This window comes from Ovis aries, chromosome 14 (assembly GCF_016772045.2).
Source record: "Ovis aries strain OAR_USU_Benz2616 breed Rambouillet chromosome 14, ARS-UI_Ramb_v3.0, whole genome shotgun sequence".
NCBI classification, from domain to species: Eukaryota; Metazoa; Chordata; class Mammalia; order Artiodactyla; family Bovidae; genus Ovis; species Ovis aries.
The window spans coordinates 47,998,720-48,016,298 of NC_056067.1; the positions used below are offsets into that span (position 1 = coordinate 47,998,720).

Here is a 17,579-nt window from a genome sequence, read left to right on the forward strand (position 1 = left end):
CTGGTTGTAGAGAGCACAGGTTCTAGGCACACAGGCTCAGTGGTTGCAGTTCCTGGGCTCCAGAGCTTGGGCTCAGTAGTTGTGGAGGACAGCCTTAGTTGCTCCATGGCACGTGGGATCTTCCCAGACCAGGGATCGAACTTGTGTCCTCTGCATTGGCAAGTGGATTCTTAACCACTGGGCAACCAGAGACCCCCTGGAAATATTTTGAAGGAGGAGCTGCCAGGGTTTGCTGAAGGATGGGATGTGGACGTGAGAATAGCCGAGGATGACCTGAAGTGCTGCAGCTGGAGGAGCTGCGAAAGCAGTTCCAGGTACAGAGATGGGGGCTCCAAGGGGAGGAGTGGGTTCTGGCTTCACCGAGCTCAGGCTGCTTCCGGCCCACCTGGGGCTGGGGACTGAGGCGGAAGGTTGGGTGTGAGGTGCCACTTATCCCAGGGTCAGGGGAGAGGCCTCAGCATCCTCTTGGTTCCCTCAGTGACCCCCAACCTACCCTCTATGTGCTCCGGGGGTGCTGGACACTTCTGGCATGGTCCCTGCAGCCACACACCCCTGGATGGTTCAGCACCTCTGAGAAACTGGCCAGCATCCCTGGCAAGTCGGCCAGGCCACCTCCCTCACTCACAGACCCACACAAGCCTTTGTTCTGACTATTTATTAGGGAACCTTCTCTTAACCACTGAGAGTAAGGAAGGAGGCATGGAGGCCTCTTCTTCCTCTCCTCCGCCCTCCCCCAGACCTCCAGGTCCCCTTGGAGGAATTACTGCTTCCCACTGCAGGATGGGACCCCCAATGACAACAGGGTCTCTGACTGATCCCCAGGAAAAAGAGGCATAGCAGAGGTGGACCCTGAAGTCCAGAGGCCCAGGTGAGGAGTGGACATGAAGAAGGTAGATATCGGAAGGGACTCAGGACACCAGGTCCCAGGGGCCCAGGGACCCCTAAGCTCCAGGAAGTGGTGACAACCCTACTGGCCAACGAGGATGAGTCCTCAGCTCGAGGCAGGCTGGCCCGGGAGCCTGGGCTTCTGGGGCTGGTTGGGGCCGATGTACTGGAGAGGCACGTGGGTGGGGGTGGTGATCCGATCGGTGCCGAGGTAGGGCTGGAGGGCAGGGGGCACGAGCACCGAGCCGTCCTGGGGAGAGAGCAGGCCTCAGGCGGCTGCCCGGCCGGCCTTCCAGCCTCCGGCCTCCACCTCCCACGGTGGGATCCTCCCGCCACCCCCGCCCCTCACCTTCTGCTGATAGCTCTCCAGGAGGGCGATGAGGAGCCGAGGGACAGCACAGCCCGTGGCGTTCACCTGAGAGGAGGGGACGCTCAGATCCAGGCTCCAGCGGGCCCAGGGCAGGGGCTGCGGTGGCGGGTCTCCGGCGTGGGGGTGCAGGGCAGGGCGGGCGAGGGTGTGGGCTCACCGTGTGTGCGAACTGCAGCTCCCCGGCCTCGGTCTGGAACATGATGTGTAGACGGCGGCTCTGGAAGTCCGTGCAGTTGGAAGCGCTAGTGACCTGGGCGTGGGGGTGGGGTGGGCTGAGATGATGGGCCGTGGGGGGCAGTGGAGGGGAGGGTCCTCTTTCTCATCCTGAGGGCCCCGCCGGGCAGGGGGCTCACCTCGCCGAAGCGGCCTCGCCCTGGCATCCAGGCCTCGATGTCGAACTTGCGGTAGGCGGGCAGGCCCAGCTCCTGTGTGGGCATGTCCAGGACTCTGGAGCCCCGGAGAAAGACAGGGCGAAGGGCAGCGGGTGAGAGGTGGGGCGGGGGGCGCAGTGGGAGGTGATGGAAAACGTCACCAAAGGAGGAAAACGGAGGTGATAAAGAGCTGACGGTGGCAAAGGGGACGAGACGGCCACGTCACCGGGCTGTTTGTTCACCTGGCTCTTCTTCCTTCTATAGCAACAGCACCCCCAGATTTCTCTAATGGGCCACCCAGAAAAAAGTCCACACTCCTCAGCCTCTCCTGAAAACGTGTGTCTGACAGGGTGAGCGAGGCCGTGGGGCTCGCCACGTCCAGTCACCCCCTTAGAGGGAAGGGGTGTGCCCTCTCCCCAACCTCCCCTTCCCACTGGAAGGTAAAAAGCTGTCCTGGGGCTTCCCTGGGGGCTCAGTGGTTAAGAATCCACCTGCCAATGCAGGGCACATGGGTTCGATCTCTGATCCAGGAAGATCCCACATGCTGTGGAGCAACAAAGTACAAGCGCTGCAGCTCCTGGGCCTGCACTCTGGAGCCCGGGAGCTGCAACTCCTGAACCCGCGTGTCACAACCAGGGAAACCCAAGCACTCCAGAGCCCGTGCTCTGCGAGAGAAGTCACTGCAACGAGAAGCCTGCACACGGCCACTGAAGTAGCCCCCACTCGCTGCAATTGGAGAAAGCCCGCACAGCAATGAAGACCCAGCACCGCCAGTAATAATAATACGTAAATGAAACGGTATTTTAAAAAGCCATTTGGGCTAGGCAGATGAGACAGCACGCTAGGGACGGGGAGTCACGGGAGGCAAGGGACCTGGTCTCGACACTGAATCGTACACAGGCTTTTATGGGTTGACAGGTAGACATCCTGTATACAATCCTAACACGGGCAAAAGTGGGCAGGGGAGAAGAGGCGGTGAGGGTTTTCAAGATGGGGGAGCACCCAGCCAGCCTTTCCCCACCCCTCACCCTCTGTCCCCGACCCCAGACCCCACCATCCACCTCAGCCCCTGGCCCCTCCCCGCACCGGAAGTGCAAGCCCAGCTCTGTCAAGATCTCCATCTGAAGGGACAGGAACTCCTCCAGCAGCTCTGAGCTCTGCTCCAGCCCGGGGCCTGTCACCCCAAACATCTCCACCTGGGGCAGGGTGAGGGGCACAGGAGTCAGGAGGCGCTAGGCTGTTGGGGTGTCCCCGCCACAGACCTAGCTATGCCAACCTTGGTGAAGTGGTGTACTCGATACAGCCCCCACGGCTCTTTCCCTGTGTCTGTTTCCGCCCGGTAGCAGGTACTGGAACAAACCATCCTGGCGGAGGGGTGGGTAAGTGGGGTCAGGGAGAGGCCAGGGGATGTCACAGGTGGGGACAAGTTCTAAAGGAACAGGGCATCACCTGATTGGCAGGTCCCTGAAGGCCACGGAGTGGTCCATGAAGTAGCCTGGGAGGAGAAGGGGACAGAAGGGGTCAGCCTGGGCCACCATCCATCCACCCACAGGAAACCTTTGTGGGAATTAGAAAAGGTGTCCCTTCTGGCAGACACAACCTCATGTCAGGACACGTGGCTGGAACAACCTACACAACTGTACACGTAGGCCCTGGGCGTGCAGCCGTCACCCCCGGGATGCTCCCGGCTGCCCCCTTCCGGTCCCTCCCGCTCTGAGGACCCCTGAGGGGCTCTCGCTCAGCTCTGGCCCCCAGGTGGCTCTCACCTGCAAGTCCCACCTCTGCTGTCCCGGCCAGGTTGAGGTCTTCGAAGCGGGAGGGGTCGATGTTGTAAATTTGGGATGGTTTGGCATTTGGTGTCATCCCACAGCCTTCCTGGGGAGGAGACCAGAGGACAGGTAACCTCAGGGGCCCCCGTCTGTCGTCACATCCCCTGCTCCTCCCCTGGAAGGAAGGGAAGCCCCCCACATGCGTGTGCACGCTCAGTCACTCAGTCGTGTCTGACTCCTTGTGGCCCCATGGACTGCTGCCCGCCAGGCTCCTCTGTCCACGGAATTTTCCAGGCAAGAAGACTGGAGTGGGTTGCCATTTCCTCCTCCAGGGGATTATCCTGACCCAGGGATCAAACCCACAGCTCCTGCATTGGCAGGCGGATTCTTTACCACTGAGCCACCTGGGAAGCCCCAGATTCACCGTGAGTTCCCTGTTATGACGCGACCCCCTCAACCCAGCCCCAGGGCAGTTTCTTTGGGGGAGACAGGCTGGTCTTGCTGCCTGGGGGCCCCATAACAGGGCCTGACACAGGGCTGGGCATGGGGAATGGAGAGTCTTCACTCACAAACACAACTCCTCGGAGAAGGTCTGGCACCGTCATGGGGGTGAAGCCCTGGGAAAGGGTAGGGAAGGGGTGAGGAGCAGAGCCAGGACCCCCACCAGACCCCAAGCTCAGGCCCGAAGCACAGACACTGCAGAGGGGGCTAACAGCTGCCCCGTGTCACTCTGAAGCCCATTCCACTGGAGAGGACACTGAGGCAGGCCCGAGCAGTGGGCATGGAGCTGGCCCTGCGGTGCTGGGGCCCTATCACTGGGGCCTCCTGATGTCCTCACTCAGGTTACCATACAGGGCAGTGGAGGAGTAGTTCTCCGTACAGATCTGTCTGTGACCCCCACCAGTGAACACCCTCTGTGACTCCCAGCACCTTCAGGACATGTCCGAGCCCCTCACTGTGACCAGCGTCCCATCGGTCGCTGCATGACCAGCCCTCAGCCCTTGCCGACCCCCCCAGTTTCAACAGACACTGTTCTTTCCCCAACACTCGCTGTCCACTGCAGGCAGGCAGTGAGCGCCAATGGTGACAGGTGCAGGCTCTCAGGCCAGCCCCACACATGAGCCAGAGGTCCTGGACAGTTCCTCCCTCAACTTCTCCATCTCTAAAGGGGACAGTAATAGCACTCTCCTCTTAACGCTGCCCTAAGAATGAAGTATGCCAATGCTACACATAAGCTCTGAAAACAGTGACTGGAGTAGAGGTCACCCCCTCCTTTCCACCTTGAGCCTTTGGACCTCAGCATCGATGTCACCCCCTCCAGGCAGCCCTCCCATCCTGGCCCATACCCGGTGGATGAGCTTGTTGAGTGTGAAGTTGACCAGGCCGTACTGCAGGAGGGCCCCAGCCCCGCGCAGGTAATAGGAGCGGTGGCCAGACACGTGCGACAGGCGCCTGGGAGACAGATGGGCAGACAGATGGGGGCCTGTGGGCCGGGGCTGGTGGGGGAAGAAGGGGGACTCAAGCACCCCAGGGCAGAGGCCCAGCTGCCAGGCGGGAGGCCGGTCATCAAACATTCATGCCGGGCGAGGCCCTGGTGGTTCCACATCCCATGCTGAGCCCAGTGAAGTGGAGCTGGCAGCCAGCTGCTGGGGTGGGGGGTTGCTGAATGGCAGGGTCTGGGAGCGGGGGCTCACTTCTGACGGATGATGTCAAGTTTCTCGGCTATTTCCAGGTGGCCCCGGGGTTGGAAGGAGAAAGCTGTGTGTGGATGAAAAGCAATGGGGTAAGAGGAGAAGAGACAGGGAATGGGGATAGAGAGAAAGAGGATTAGAGAGACAGTGGGGGGAGGGAGGGAGAGAAAAGGAGAGAGAGGAGAAAGAGCCAGACACACGCACACACACACGCACGAGACAGTGTGAGAAAGCCCAGGGCTTTACAGGCTCCAGCCACAGTCCCAGACCCCAGGAGCCCCCGTCCCCAGCCTGGGTCCCCCAGCCTGGGCTCTGGCCTACCTGGCTTATCTCCAACCACATGGAGCACGCGGGCCTGGCTTTCGTCCCCAACAGGCTGTGGGAAACAGTGGGTGTCAGAGGGAAGGGGGCGCCAGACAGGGCCCTGGCTTCCCCTGCCACCCGGCAAGGGGCTCACCACGTCTGGGTGGGTCTGGTTGGGCAGCCTCAGTGCCCGCAGGTAGAACTGCTCTTCGAGCTGGGCCTCCTTAGGGTAGAGGAGTGTGAGCTGCTTCCGGATCTCCCGGCCATGGGCCCGCAGACTCTGATATTGGGGGTCCTGGGAGTGGGACACATCGGGTCAGCCCAGGAGAGGGTGGGGTCCTGGCTAGGATAACCTCTGCGGTGGACTTTGTTGCTTCTTCTTCGGGCTCAACATCCTAAATTTCCTTTCAGGAACCTCCCCTCACCACCTCGTGGCACGTCCACAAGGACATGACTCTGGCTTGGCCTACTAGAACATTCCATCGCTCGGCCAAAGTGATTGGCTTAAAGACAGGCACATGACAATCAGCCCCAGGGCTTTGTCTGGAAGTATCAAGAAAATGGTCCTCTTTGCACCAGACCTTGTCTTCCCTTCCCCCAAGGGGAGAAAGCTGAACCAAATACGGAGGAGCCAGGAGCTGGATCCAGCTGTACCTGAAGCCAGGATTTTTAGTTTTATGAATCAACAGAGCCTGTTGTTATCTTTCTTACTCCTACTTGAGTTACATTTTCCATCATATACAGTGGAGACTTTATGACTGATAATGGTTATCTGTGCTGCCCACCCCCGATCAGGGACAGGATATCAACTCTCTGTAGTACCTGCTGCACTTCATTGTTGTCCTGGTTTGCCTGGTAGAAAAGAGATGAGGAGGTGATTAGAGTGATGAAGTTGGGGATGAGGGGGAGGGGAAAGAGGGGTGAAAGGTCAGGGCTAGGGGATCTGAATTCCTTGCTCTGTCAGTGCCTGGCTGGACCCTCGTCCACTCTGTACCCGAGTTTCTCTATCAGTAAAACTGGGAGGAGGCAAAACATAACAGCAATCACACCCTGTAGCTCAGTTTAGTGCTGCCTCATGTCTAGCCATGTGCAGAGGACTCTCAGATAATCCGTTTTCTTCATAACCCCCACTATGAGGTTCGTATCAATGTGATTCCCATTTTGTTGATGAGAGAACTAAGACTCGGCATGGTAAAGTCTTGAGCATGCATATGGAGGCCTGACACCGACGATCTTTGATCCTCGGAACCTTCTGTGGTCCTGAGCACCAGGGCATGCGGCAGAACTGGGACTGAAAGCTCGGTGCCAACCAGAGCGTGCTCTTGGGCAAGTCTCTTCCCCTCTCCAAGCCTTGGTATCCTGGTCTGTGAAATGGGCTGAAAGCAGGAGCTCCCCGGTCAGGCTGTTACCTGGTGTCCCCCAGATGATGAGCTAGGGACTTCCCTGGTGGTCCAGTGGTTAAGAATCAGCCCCAGGGACGCCTGGCCCTGGACGGTTGTGGTGTGAGACGATGAATGTCCATATCCTTCAAACTCCTGAAACTGGGTTTCCCACTACCTGTAGCCAGAGGCATCTTGCTGCCAGCCCCACACCTGCCCAGGACCCCCGCGCTCACCACCAGGGCCCGCACTGCCTCCGTCACGGCCCCCTTCTCCTCCTCCAGGCTCCGGATCTGTTCCCGCAGCTGCCTCAGCTCCTGCCATGTTGAGATCTGGGATAAAATATACACAGAATTTTGCACATTAACTGTTTTTCAAGTGTACATTTCAGTGGCATTAAATATGTTTATATTGTGCTAGCATCACAACTACCCATCTCTGGAACCACTGAACCTTCCCAAACTGAAACTCTGTGCCCATTAGACATTCCTGCCCCTGGCAACTACCATTCTACATTCTGTCTCTGTGGATTTGACTGAGACGAATCCAGAAGGCTCACAGAACTGGAGTCACATAGTGTTTGCCCTTTTGCGACTGGCTTACTTCACCTAGCATAACGTATTTAAGATAAATCCATTTTGTAGTATGAGCTTCCCAGGTGGCTCAGTGCTAAAGAATCCACCTGGCAATGCAGGAGACACAGGGGTCGGGAAGATCCCCTGGAAGAGGAAATGGCAACCCACTCTAGTGTTCTTGCTGGAAAATCTCATGGACAGAGGAGGCCGCCAGGCTACAGTCCATGGAGTTGGAAACAGGCAGACATGACTGATCAACTGAGCACTCACATTGTAGCATGTGTCAGAATTTCCTTCCTTTTTAAGGCTGAATATTATTCCATTGCAAGTATTTACCACATTTTCCTTTACAAGATTCTTTTTGACGTGGACCATTTTTAAAGTCTTTATTGTATTGGTTACAGTATTGCTTCTGTTTCACGTTTTGGTTTTTTGGCCTCAGTGCTTGTGGGGTCTTAGTTTCCTGGCCAGGGATCGAACCTGCATCCTCTGCTTTGGAACATGAACCACTGGATTAACATCTTAACCATTGGATTACCAGTGAAGTCCCTACCACATTTTCTTTATCCATTCATTGATTAGTGGACACTTGGGTTACTTCTACCTTTTGGCCACTGTGAATAATGCTGCTATAAACATGAACATACAGGTATCTGTTTGAGTCCCTGCTTTTCTTTCTTTTTTTTTTTTTGGGGGGGTGTATGTACTCAGAAGTGGGATTGCTTGATTACATGGTAATTCTATGTTTAATTTTTTGAGGAACTGCCATATGTTTGTTTCAAGTTAACTTCTCTGAGCCTTAGTTTCCCCTCTGTTAAAATTGTGGAAATAATGGCACCCATCTCACAGGGTTGCTGTGAAACTTAAGAGACTCATCTGTATAAAGCACTTATAGTAGATTGAATGTATCGGGGGGTGGAGTCCAAGAGAGGGCTGGGAGGATTTGGGGTCCCTATCGCCCCCAGCACTTCGGCAGGGTCTAGAAATATGCTAATTTCAGTCCTAGTTCACCAGCATGTAGTATTATGTAAGTGCTGGCTTTATTAGTAGTAGCAGAGTGAGTATGCGGAGAAGGCGATGGCACCCCACTCCAGCACTCTTGCCTGGAAAATCCTGTGGACGGAGGAACCTGGTGGGCTGCAGTTCATGGGGTCACTAGGAGTCGCACGACTGAGTGACTTCACTTTCACTTTTCACTTTCAGGCATCGGAGAAGGAAATGGCAACCCACTCCAGTGTTCTTGCCTGGAGATTCCCAGGGACGGGGGAGCCTGGTGGGCTGCCGTCTATGGGGTCGCACAGGGTCAGACACGACTGAAGCGACTTAGCAGCAGCAGCAGCAACTGCCTGATACTTGTGGGGTAAGTGCATAACTCTTCCTCTCACTCCCCAAAGGCAAGAGTCTCCCCTTATCCACTGATTCATATCTCTGTTTCCCGTTTTCCTTTGTGGCTTTACCATAAGCCTGTCAAGAGGTCTGAGCACAGAGGACGCGAGAAGACAGTAAGTTCCCAGCACGCTTTATGGACTAGGAGCATCACGGCTCTATGGACAGTAGGGCCTTAGCATTCCGTGGTATCTGACACGTACTTAGATGCCAGGCACATCACATTGGCTAAACTGGGAAGGAACTAAAATTCTCGCGATCAGAACGCCCCCTGCCGGATAGTATCTTGTAAGCCCATTTCGTCCGTAAAGCGAACAGCCAATAGGCAAAGCGGACAGGCCCCGCGGAGGTTGGGCCGCGCAAGCGCACTCACGATGCCGGGCAGATCCTTCGACCGCAACTCCCCCTTGCGGAGCTCCAGCGCGCGCGCGGCATCTTCCGGGTGTGCGCACAGTGGTTCCATATCCAGCTGAGGGAGCGCGCTGTAGCCCTCACGCGCGTGTTCGTACAGGAGGTTCCGGTCCTGTCTCTCCGTAGCGAAACTTCTCTTGAAGCTCTGCTTACAGACACAGCCTCCTCGAAGCCCCAGGCACCGACCAGCCACTAGAGGACCCAAGCGCCGCACTACGGGCGCAGCCATCTTGGAAGGCGGACAGGGAGTCACGCACCCTTCGTTCCGCCCACTACGCATTTAGGCCAATTACAAAGCTGCTATTCTGCTCGAGACTAGCCAATCAGACCCTGGAAGGGGGCGAAGCCCTTCCATGCCTCAAAAAAACACAGTTCAATGAGAACAGTTGCCCAAGATTGACATTATCATTGTCCAATCGTTCTCTGTTCCCCGCTGCTTCTGCGTACACGAGAGGCAGAACCAGCCAATCACTGCCAGGGTAGTCCCCAGATCGAGCTAGAGATCGGTTTCTGCGTGTCGGCGACCTGGCTAGGGTCTGTAAAGTCTACAAATCTCGAGTTCTCCAAACCTCCGGGGTCTCCCTTCAGGTTCCCGGTTTATTCTGTATGTGAGCAGAGACAGTTGGCTCCCCGAGAGCTTATTCAGTGCAAGCCTAAATTTACGGAGGGACTTTCTGTTAGCAGCGTTAGGGGTTGCGGTTATACGGTAGAGGAAATTGCTTAGATTTAACCGGAAGGCTAAATAGGGAGGGTGGGGGAGAATTTGGGGTTCCATTGTGGGTCAGCTCGTAAAGAATCCGCCTGCAGTGTGGGGCACCTGGGTTCGATTCTTGGGTTGGGAAGATCCCCTGGAGAAGGGAAAGGCTGCCCACTCCAGTATTCTGGCCTGGAGAATTCCATGGCCTGTATAGTCCATGGGGTCACAAAGAGTCGGACACGACTGAGTGACTTTCATTTCACTAAATAGAGTAATGAAGGCCACTTTCTCTTAACCCCTTATACAGGGACTCTGCAGGCGGTGGAATGTCTTGGTCCGGCCTTCTCCGTGGCCTTAGCATGTCCCTAAATTATGGTAAGTGGGGGGCGGCTCTTCATCTGACTGAGATGGAGCCATAGGGAGGCTCTGAGCAGGGGAGGAATGTATCTAACCCAGTGTCCACAGGGTGCCTCTGGCTGCGTGTGGGGAGCGGACAGTAGAAATAGGGAGACCTGGGAGGAGAAGGACAGGAGAGTCCAGTGGGAATCAAGGGTAGACAGGACCAAGGTGGATGCTGTGGAGGAGGAAGGGGATTCCGATCAGTTTTGAAGTCTCAGTTGACAGAATCTGCTCATGGGAATGGGAGCGGGGTGACAGGAGGAGGAGTGACCCGGCCCAGAGACCAGCCTCCCTTCTGCCTCATAGGGTGGCGGTGGGGCGGTGTGTGTTAATGTAGATATGATGCATAGAACAGTACAGGACCCAGTGGAAACCTGTGAGTTAATTCTTACGAAATGCTCAAAAAAGAACCCGACACATGGTGATTGCTCCATAAATGCTATTAATATTACTCTCAGCCATGAGTACCCCCAGCCATAAACAAATATAGCCCCGGGAAGTACTTGGAACGGCATCTCGAACAAAAGAGCGAGTGGCTGATGCTATTATCTATTCGCCAGGATAATCCTCTTCCGCCCTCTTGGTTGTCTTTCCAGGCCTAGCCCTGGCCCCCCGGCCTTGGTCCATGCGTCCCATGGCCACCCTGAACCAGCTACACCGTCGGGGCCCCCCGAAGTTTCCGCCTTCGAAACCAGGCCCAACGGAGGGCCGGCCACAGCTGAAGGGCGTGGTCCTGCGCACCTTTATCCGCAAGCCCAAGAAGCCCAACTCAGCCAACCGCAAGTGTTGCCGCGTGAGGCTCAGCACTGGCCGGGAGGCCGTCTGCTTCATCCCCGGAGAGGGCCACAACCTGCAGGAGCACCACGTGGTCCTCGTACAGGGTGGCCGCACGCAGGACCTGCCGGGTGTCAAGCTCAAGGTCGTGCGCGGCAAGTATGACTGTGGCCACGTGCAGAAGAAGAAGTGACTGGGGGACCGGTGGGTGGATCATCACGCAGGAGAACTTTCTTTCCCTTGGTGCACCTGCAGTGCCCTCAGGAAGCAAGTCCAGCTCTAGAAGTAGCTGGTCTGGGTTCAAAGCCCAGACCAGTGGACCCTTAACCCATAGAGGTCCTGGGTGCCCCTCTCCCAACACCCCTGGCTTCCATGCTGGCTCCAGCAACCTCTTCTGCTGAGACAAGACTCTGTACTGCCAGCTACTGGGGAGGGATTGCAATAAAAACCCCAGCCCCCAAGGTTTGTGACCTGAACCCTCTTGTGTGGTATTCACCCTCTTTGTGGTCTTGGCAACTGGACATCCCCCCTGGCCTCAGTTTCCTTCACCAGAAAAAAAATAACTCCACTCACAGTATCCCCTCTGTTGGATTTGGTGACGATTAAACCAGATGCTTTTACGTGTATAATAGCACATGCAGTGACTGCTGTTATAAGCTTTGGAATCAGGTGGGCTGCGCTGAAATCCAGTTCCCCTCCCTTCAGGCCGAGGGCCTGGACATGAAAGCCCTGCTGTCAAGCTTCCTCATCTGAAAAGTGGCAGTAATGGTAATGTTGGTGGCAAAGGGGTGTTGCCGGGATTGGTTGGCGTGCGTGGCTCTGCTCAGACACACACACCTGGGTTCAAATCCTACTTCCACCTCTTCCTTGCTCTGTGACTCCAGGTGTGTTTGTTCCCCACTCTGGCTCCATTTCCGTGGCACTGAGAGTGATGCGGACCTCACCCGATCACCTGCTTGGTCAGGTTAGAGGTTTCTTTCTCTGTTTTTTGGCCACACTGTGCGGCATGTGGGATCTTAATTCTTCTACCAAGGATTGAACTCTCTCCCCCGGGACTGGAAGTGCAGCGTCTTGCCCACTGGACCACTGGGGCAGTCCTGTGGTTTTAAGATTTGGGAGCTGAGCATATATCATTGGGCTCTGGAGCCCAACGTCTGGTGCAAGTCTGGCTTCCCCTACTTCCCGGCCAGGTGACCCTGGGCAGGCCTTTTAAACTCTGAACCTGTTTCCTTCTGGACCAAATGGTAGTGACAACGGGGTACCTCCCTGAGAACTGCTGGGAGAACAGCTGAGAACAGGCAGGGGAGCTGTTGGCTGAGTCCTGGTGACCCATCTGTGTTCTCGAAGCTCACCCACTTCTTGCGTGGCACTTAGCACACCTGAGGTTCTCACTTTTGGAAATACCCCACACGGCCTTCTAGGATCAGAGCTGGGGGCAGACAAGCACATCAGTTACAGATAAAACCCCCCATCAGCTCACGCTCTGCACCAATTTTTTATTAAGCTAGCTTGTCAGCTGCACTCAGCTAGGGAAACAGTGGAAGACACCAGGGGAGCTTTGCTCCTGGAGTCCTTCTCCAAGTGGGCTCAAGTGTGGAGAAAAGGAGGCTGTCACCTTGGCAGAAGGAGGGCTGCCCGACGCAGGGCCAGGAGGTGGGGGTAGAGGATATAGTTTGGGGGTCAGTGCAGACTGCGCCTTAGGAATTCTGAAAGAAATGGCACCTATATGGCTCAGAGAACAGGTGCTGTTGGGTGCGGTGCTGGAGGAGCTTGCATGGGCCCCACTACTGAGTCCCAGAGACTCCCCCAAACGAGAGGATGGGTTCCCTTTGAGGCCCCTGTCTGTCCCCCCGAGGACAACCTCTGCTCCCTGCCAGCAATTGCCTTACCCCCAAAATATGCTGACAAGAGTCCTTGTCCAGGATTGTCAGCAGCATTCCTCTATTTTTAACCTGGGCTTAGCCTTTGTTTTTTGACTCAGTGGGTTCGATCCCTGGGTTGGGAAGATCCTCTGGAGAAGGGAATGGCAATCCACTCCAGTATGCTTACCTGGAGAATCCCATGGACGGAGAAGCCTGGTGGGCTACAGTCCATGGGGTCACAAAGACTTGGACACAACTGAGTGACTAACACATCAACTGATAGGATTTCCCTGGTGGCTCAGTCACTAAAGAATCCACCTGCAATGCAGGAGATGTGGGTTTGATCCCTGGGTCAGGAAGATCACCTGGAGAAGGAAATGGCAATCCAGTATTCTTGCCTGGGAAATCCCGTAGACAGGAGCCTGGTGGGCTACAGTCCATGGGGTCGCAAGAGTTGGACACGACTTGGTGACTAAACCAGCATCAACTGATCAGCACACGCATGAAAAAGAAGTTTACAATACAGGTCTCTGAGTTACTCTTTGACACTTCCCTGGGGAAGCAAGTGACCAGCCTGGTTGGATCCCTGGTTCCTTGGCTGAAGTAGCAGCAAATGGGGTTCACTGGGAGAGTGCCGGGAACAGGCCACACAGGACCTCCCCAAACCCTTCCTCTGGCTCCTGGCTGCAAAAGCCGCCCTTGATTGATGTTAGTGTCCGGCAGATGGAGGTCTGTCCAGGAAGGCTAGGTCAGGCTGGTTGGCTAGGACAGGCGGATCCTGACCCTCACACTGGAGTGGGTCACAAGGGTGCCGTAGTGCCCCACCCAGGAACGCGTGTCTCTTCCATACTGCTCAAAAGACACGTAGCGGATACCCTTGCCAAAGTTGGTAAAGACGTGGGAGACCTGCGCAGAGAAGAAGAGGGAGGGAGTGAGGCTCCAGGGGCTCATCTTCCTCCGCCTCCTTGACACATCGTCACCATCCCTGACCCTACTCCAGGCACTGGGATATCGCAATGCAGAAAGCAGCCCAAAGAGCTCGTCCCGGGACTTCCTTCTAGTCCAGTGGTTAAGAATCTGCCTGCCAAGGCAGGGGACACCGGTTCGAGCCCAGGTCTGGGAAGATCCCACATGCCCTGGAGCAACTATGCCCGTGTGCTGCTGCTGCTGAACCCACAAACCCTAGGGCCTGTGCTCTGAAGCAAAAGAAGCCCCCGCTGTGAGAAGTCTATGCACTGTAACTGGAGAGTAACCCCCCGCTCGCTGCAACTAGAGAACAGCCTTTGTGCAGCAATGAAGACCCATTGCTGCCAAAAATAAATAAATAAATCTGGTGAAGCTGAGAGTCTGGACTCTGACGCTGAAGACAGAGGAGGGAAAGGGCAGAGGAAATTCTGCAAGGGGGTGGGGTTGTAATCTGAGTAAGCAAGGGCTGCACTGAGATGACATTTGAGCAGAAACCTGGTGGAGGTGGGGATCTGGGGGAAGAGTGATCCAGACAGAGGAACAGTGCAAAAGCCCTGAGGTGGCAGCGTGCCTCGAGCAGAGTGAGAGAAGTAGGAAAGGGGGTCAAGGAGGCAGTGGGCAGATTGCGTGGGGCATTTGAGATGGGCCCCAGAAGGACTTTGGCTTCTGGCTTTCAATTTTGGGGGGCCATGCCACTTGGCTTGTGGGATCTTAGTTCCCCCACCAGGGATGGAACTTATGCCTCCTGTAGTGGAAGCAGAGTCTTAACCACAGGGAAGTCCCTTGCTTCTGGCTTTTTTTGTAATTTTTTAAATTGAGCTGAAATTCAAATTCACCTAACGTACCATTTAAGACTACAATTCAGTGTATTTTTTTCTTTTTTTGGCATATTTGTAATGTTATGCAACCATCACCACTATCTAAATCTGGAACATTTCATCACCCTAGGAAAAAACCTCAAATCCATTAGCTGTCATTTCCAATTCCTCCCTCCCTCTGTCCTCTGGCAACCACTATTCTATTTGCTTTTTGTCTCTATGTTGTTCAATCACTAAGTCGTGTCTGACTCTTTGCAACCCCATGGATTGCAGCATGTTAGGCTTTCCTGTCCTTAACTATCTCCTGGAGTTTGTTGAACTCATGTCCACTGACTTGGTGATACCATCCAACCCTTTCATCCTTTGTTGCCCCTTTCTCCTCCTGCCCTCAGTCTTTCCCAGCATCAGTCTTTTCCAGTGAGTCGGCTCTTTGCATGTGTCTCTAGGGTTTGCTTATTCTTGAAATTTCATATAAATGCTATCATACAATATATGGCCTTTGTGTCTGACCTCTTTCATTTAGCACAGTGTTTCCATGGCTCACCCATGTTGAGGTGTGAATCTGTACTTCAGTCCTTTTTATAACTGCATGTTAGGATATTGGCTTTTGTTCTGAGACGTAGCCGTGGGAGGGTTACAGGCAGGTGAAATCCGTGGTCTGACTCACTTTTTTTTTTTTAATTCACTTTTTAAGGTGGCTCAGAGGGTAAAGCGTCTGCCTGCAATGCAGGAGACCTGGATTCGATCCCTGGGTCAGGAGGATCCCCTGGAGAAGGAAATGGCAATCCACTCCAGTACTCTTGCCTGGAAAATCCAATGGACAGAGAAGCCTGGTAGACTACAATCCATAGGATTGCAGAGTCAGACATGACTGAGCGACTTCCCTTCACTTTCTAGATCCTGAGTCTGAGTGTTGGGTTGGGCTTGGAGGGAGGCGATCAGGAATTGAACCAGAAGACCAAAGGTTACTTTGATAAGTGAGGTATGATGACCGTGGCAGCTTAGGCTCAGGAGCCACTGTGGCTTTGAATCAAGCCCTGCATGGTTTAGGGTGAGTTTGGGTGTCTCTTCCATCCCTCAGTTTCCCCAACTCTAGAATGGGGATGGAGCAAGGATTTTGGTTCACCACATGCATTCCAGCAAGGATTTTGGTTCACCACTGCATTCCGAGCAACTACAGCAGTGACCAGTACACATTACATTAGGTGCTTAATAAATGTCGATTGAATAACTAGGCCATTGTGCTAAGGAAATGAATTAATGGGTAAAACTTTTGGACAGGCCTGTAATAAGGGCTTAATAATTGTTAGCTGTTGTTATTATAGATACCGATGGTGGTGCTGAGAGCTGAGAACCGAATTTGAGCAGGGTGAGAAGTGGGTGTGCCCTTGGACAGGTCAAGGGTGGTGTGGAAGGCGGTCTGGACCCACCTGCCGGCAGCCTCTCTCAGTCCACTGAAGGACCGGGTTGGGTGAGGCCGAGAACTTGACCACTTCATTTTCATACACGTCCAGGAGGCGGACCCGAAGCCGGTAGATGCAGCCGCAGTTCTCCCGGGCACCCCACCTGCCAGGTGGTGGTGAGCTTTCACGTCTCTGCTACCCACTTAGGTCTCTGGCCTCCAGGAACTTTGATGATGCCAGGCCTGGGAACCTAGGGGGAGGAGCCTAGGTGCTCCTGAGGTGGAGCCAGAGCCTGGAGGAGGAACCTGGGTGTTCCTGGGGTGGGGCCAGAGCTTGGGGGAGGAGCCTGGGTGTTCCTGGGGTGGAGCCAGGACTTGGGGGAGGGGCCTGGGTGTTTTGAGGTGGGGCCAGAGCCTGGGGGAGGAGCCTAGGTATTCTTGGGGTAGAGCCAGAGCTGGGGCAGGAGCCTGGATGTTCCTAGGGTGGAGCCAGAGCCTGGGCTCCCCAAAGGTCCCTCCCTCCCTGGCTCTACTATGAGAGCATAGCTTCCCTTCTTTCACCCTCACTATGAAGGGGACACAGTAGCAGTGCCAGCCCGTGGGGGTGACTCGGTGTGAAATGAGCCCCTTCTGTAGAACTGCCACCTCCACCGGGGTGGCGGTGCGGGCCGGTTGCTACTCTTCACTCACCAGTCGGCCACACAGATCTCGATTTGGGCGCTGTCGAGCAGCTCCTGCCACACCCCTTCCATCACCAAGTCCACAAGCTGCCTCTTAAAGCACCATCTAGGAAGAGGGGGATAATGCGGGGTGGAGGGCCAAGAGTTCCATCATTCAAATCACAGCCCAGAAATCACCTCCTCCTGGAAGCCTCCCCTGACTACCCTGTCTGAAGCAGCCCCTTAGGGCTGTGGGCATCCCTGTTGGCCTCTCAGATTCCCCTCCATCATTCACTCTGCTGTGGTGCCAGGAGGCTGGACCATATGCAGACTTGCCCCTTATATTTGTGGGGATCAGAACATGAATGCAAATAGAGGCACACCATAGTAGACATCTGAGCGAGAGGTCTGAGGTCTCCACACGATCCAAGAGGCCTCCTGCCTAAGATTGTGTTGCCTGTATGGAAGGGTCTCCCTTCCCCTCTGCTTCCTGTTGGGTCAGTCAATGGGAAGTTTAGCAGCAGATAGAAGGGAGAAGAGAGTGGAATCAGGGTATTTATCCTCCTGGCTCCCTCCCAAGGGATCATAGTGGGACTTTGTGTCTCTCCAAGAAAGGACCCTCTCCACAGTGCCCTCTCCTCCTAGCTTTCTCTGACATCATGTTTCGATAACTGTTTCCTCCCTTAACCCTGCCAGGCCTAGGGGTGATAATGTCCCTTCCCCCCAGCCAACGGTCCTGCAATATCTCTTGTGTTCTGCCTGTTCCTTTGTAAATAGTCCTTCTTGAATTGCAATGTGCCATAATAACAGAAATAGTGATTTATCATGAAAACTGATAAACTGACCAGAACAGAGTACTCAA

The 17,579-nt window shown here is 55.0% G+C and overlaps 3 protein-coding genes across 14 annotated transcripts in view; 1 reads left to right on the forward strand and 2 right to left on the reverse strand.

Moving 5' to 3' along the window:
* Nucleotides 1–640: 640 nt before the first annotated feature.
* On the reverse strand, nucleotides 641–9,395 carry SARS2 (seryl-tRNA synthetase 2, mitochondrial). 2 transcript variants are annotated; one of them, XM_027978259.2, is made up of 16 exons: nucleotides 9,103–9,395; nucleotides 7,005–7,100; nucleotides 6,212–6,241; nucleotides 5,544–5,684; nucleotides 5,408–5,462; nucleotides 5,090–5,153; nucleotides 4,742–4,847; nucleotides 3,965–4,012; nucleotides 3,393–3,501; nucleotides 3,076–3,121; nucleotides 2,903–2,990; nucleotides 2,713–2,822; nucleotides 1,609–1,702; nucleotides 1,413–1,505; nucleotides 1,235–1,300; nucleotides 641–1,135 (listed from the first exon to the last, which is right to left on the reverse strand). In XM_027978259.2, exons 1-16 carry the CDS (start codon nucleotides 9,367–9,369, stop codon nucleotides 992–994), a joined length of 1,557 nt encoding a protein of 518 aa, XP_027834060.1. In that variant the 5' UTR covers nucleotides 9,370–9,395; the 3' UTR covers nucleotides 641–991. The 2 variants fall into 2 exon arrangements, with proteins under 2 accessions (XP_027834060.1, XP_060254589.1); XM_060398606.1 differs by lacking the exon at nucleotides 5,544–5,684.
* On the forward strand, nucleotides 8,556–11,641 carry MRPS12 (mitochondrial ribosomal protein S12). Of its 6 annotated transcripts, none has more exons than XM_060398609.1 (3): nucleotides 8,556–8,703; nucleotides 10,145–10,212; nucleotides 10,833–11,641. In XM_060398609.1, exons 2-3 carry the CDS (start codon nucleotides 10,164–10,166, stop codon nucleotides 11,201–11,203), a joined length of 420 nt encoding a protein of 139 aa, XP_060254592.1. In that variant the 5' UTR covers nucleotides 8,556–8,703; nucleotides 10,145–10,163; the 3' UTR covers nucleotides 11,204–11,641. The 6 variants fall into 6 exon arrangements, with proteins under 6 accessions (XP_060254592.1, XP_042087938.1, XP_004015290.1 ...); XM_042232004.2 differs by lacking the exon at nucleotides 8,556–8,703 and adding an exon at nucleotides 9,629–9,748; XM_004015241.6 differs by lacking the exon at nucleotides 8,556–8,703 and adding an exon at nucleotides 9,629–9,744.
* Nucleotides 10,659–17,579, reverse strand: part of LOC114117985 (F-box only protein 17) — a 34,729-nt gene continuing 27,808 nt past the window's right edge. For all 6 annotated transcript variants that reach the window (XM_060398607.1, XM_042232002.2, XM_042232001.2 and 3 more), the window contains 3 exons: nucleotides 16,749–16,844; nucleotides 16,087–16,222; nucleotides 10,659–13,778 (listed from right to left, as the gene is read on the reverse strand). In XM_060398607.1, the coding sequence (XP_060254590.1) occupies nucleotides 13,635–13,778; nucleotides 16,087–16,222; nucleotides 16,749–16,844 (376 nt within the window). In that variant the 3' untranslated portion in view covers nucleotides 10,659–13,634. The remainder of the gene's footprint in view (nucleotides 13,779–16,086; nucleotides 16,223–16,748; nucleotides 16,845–17,579) is intronic.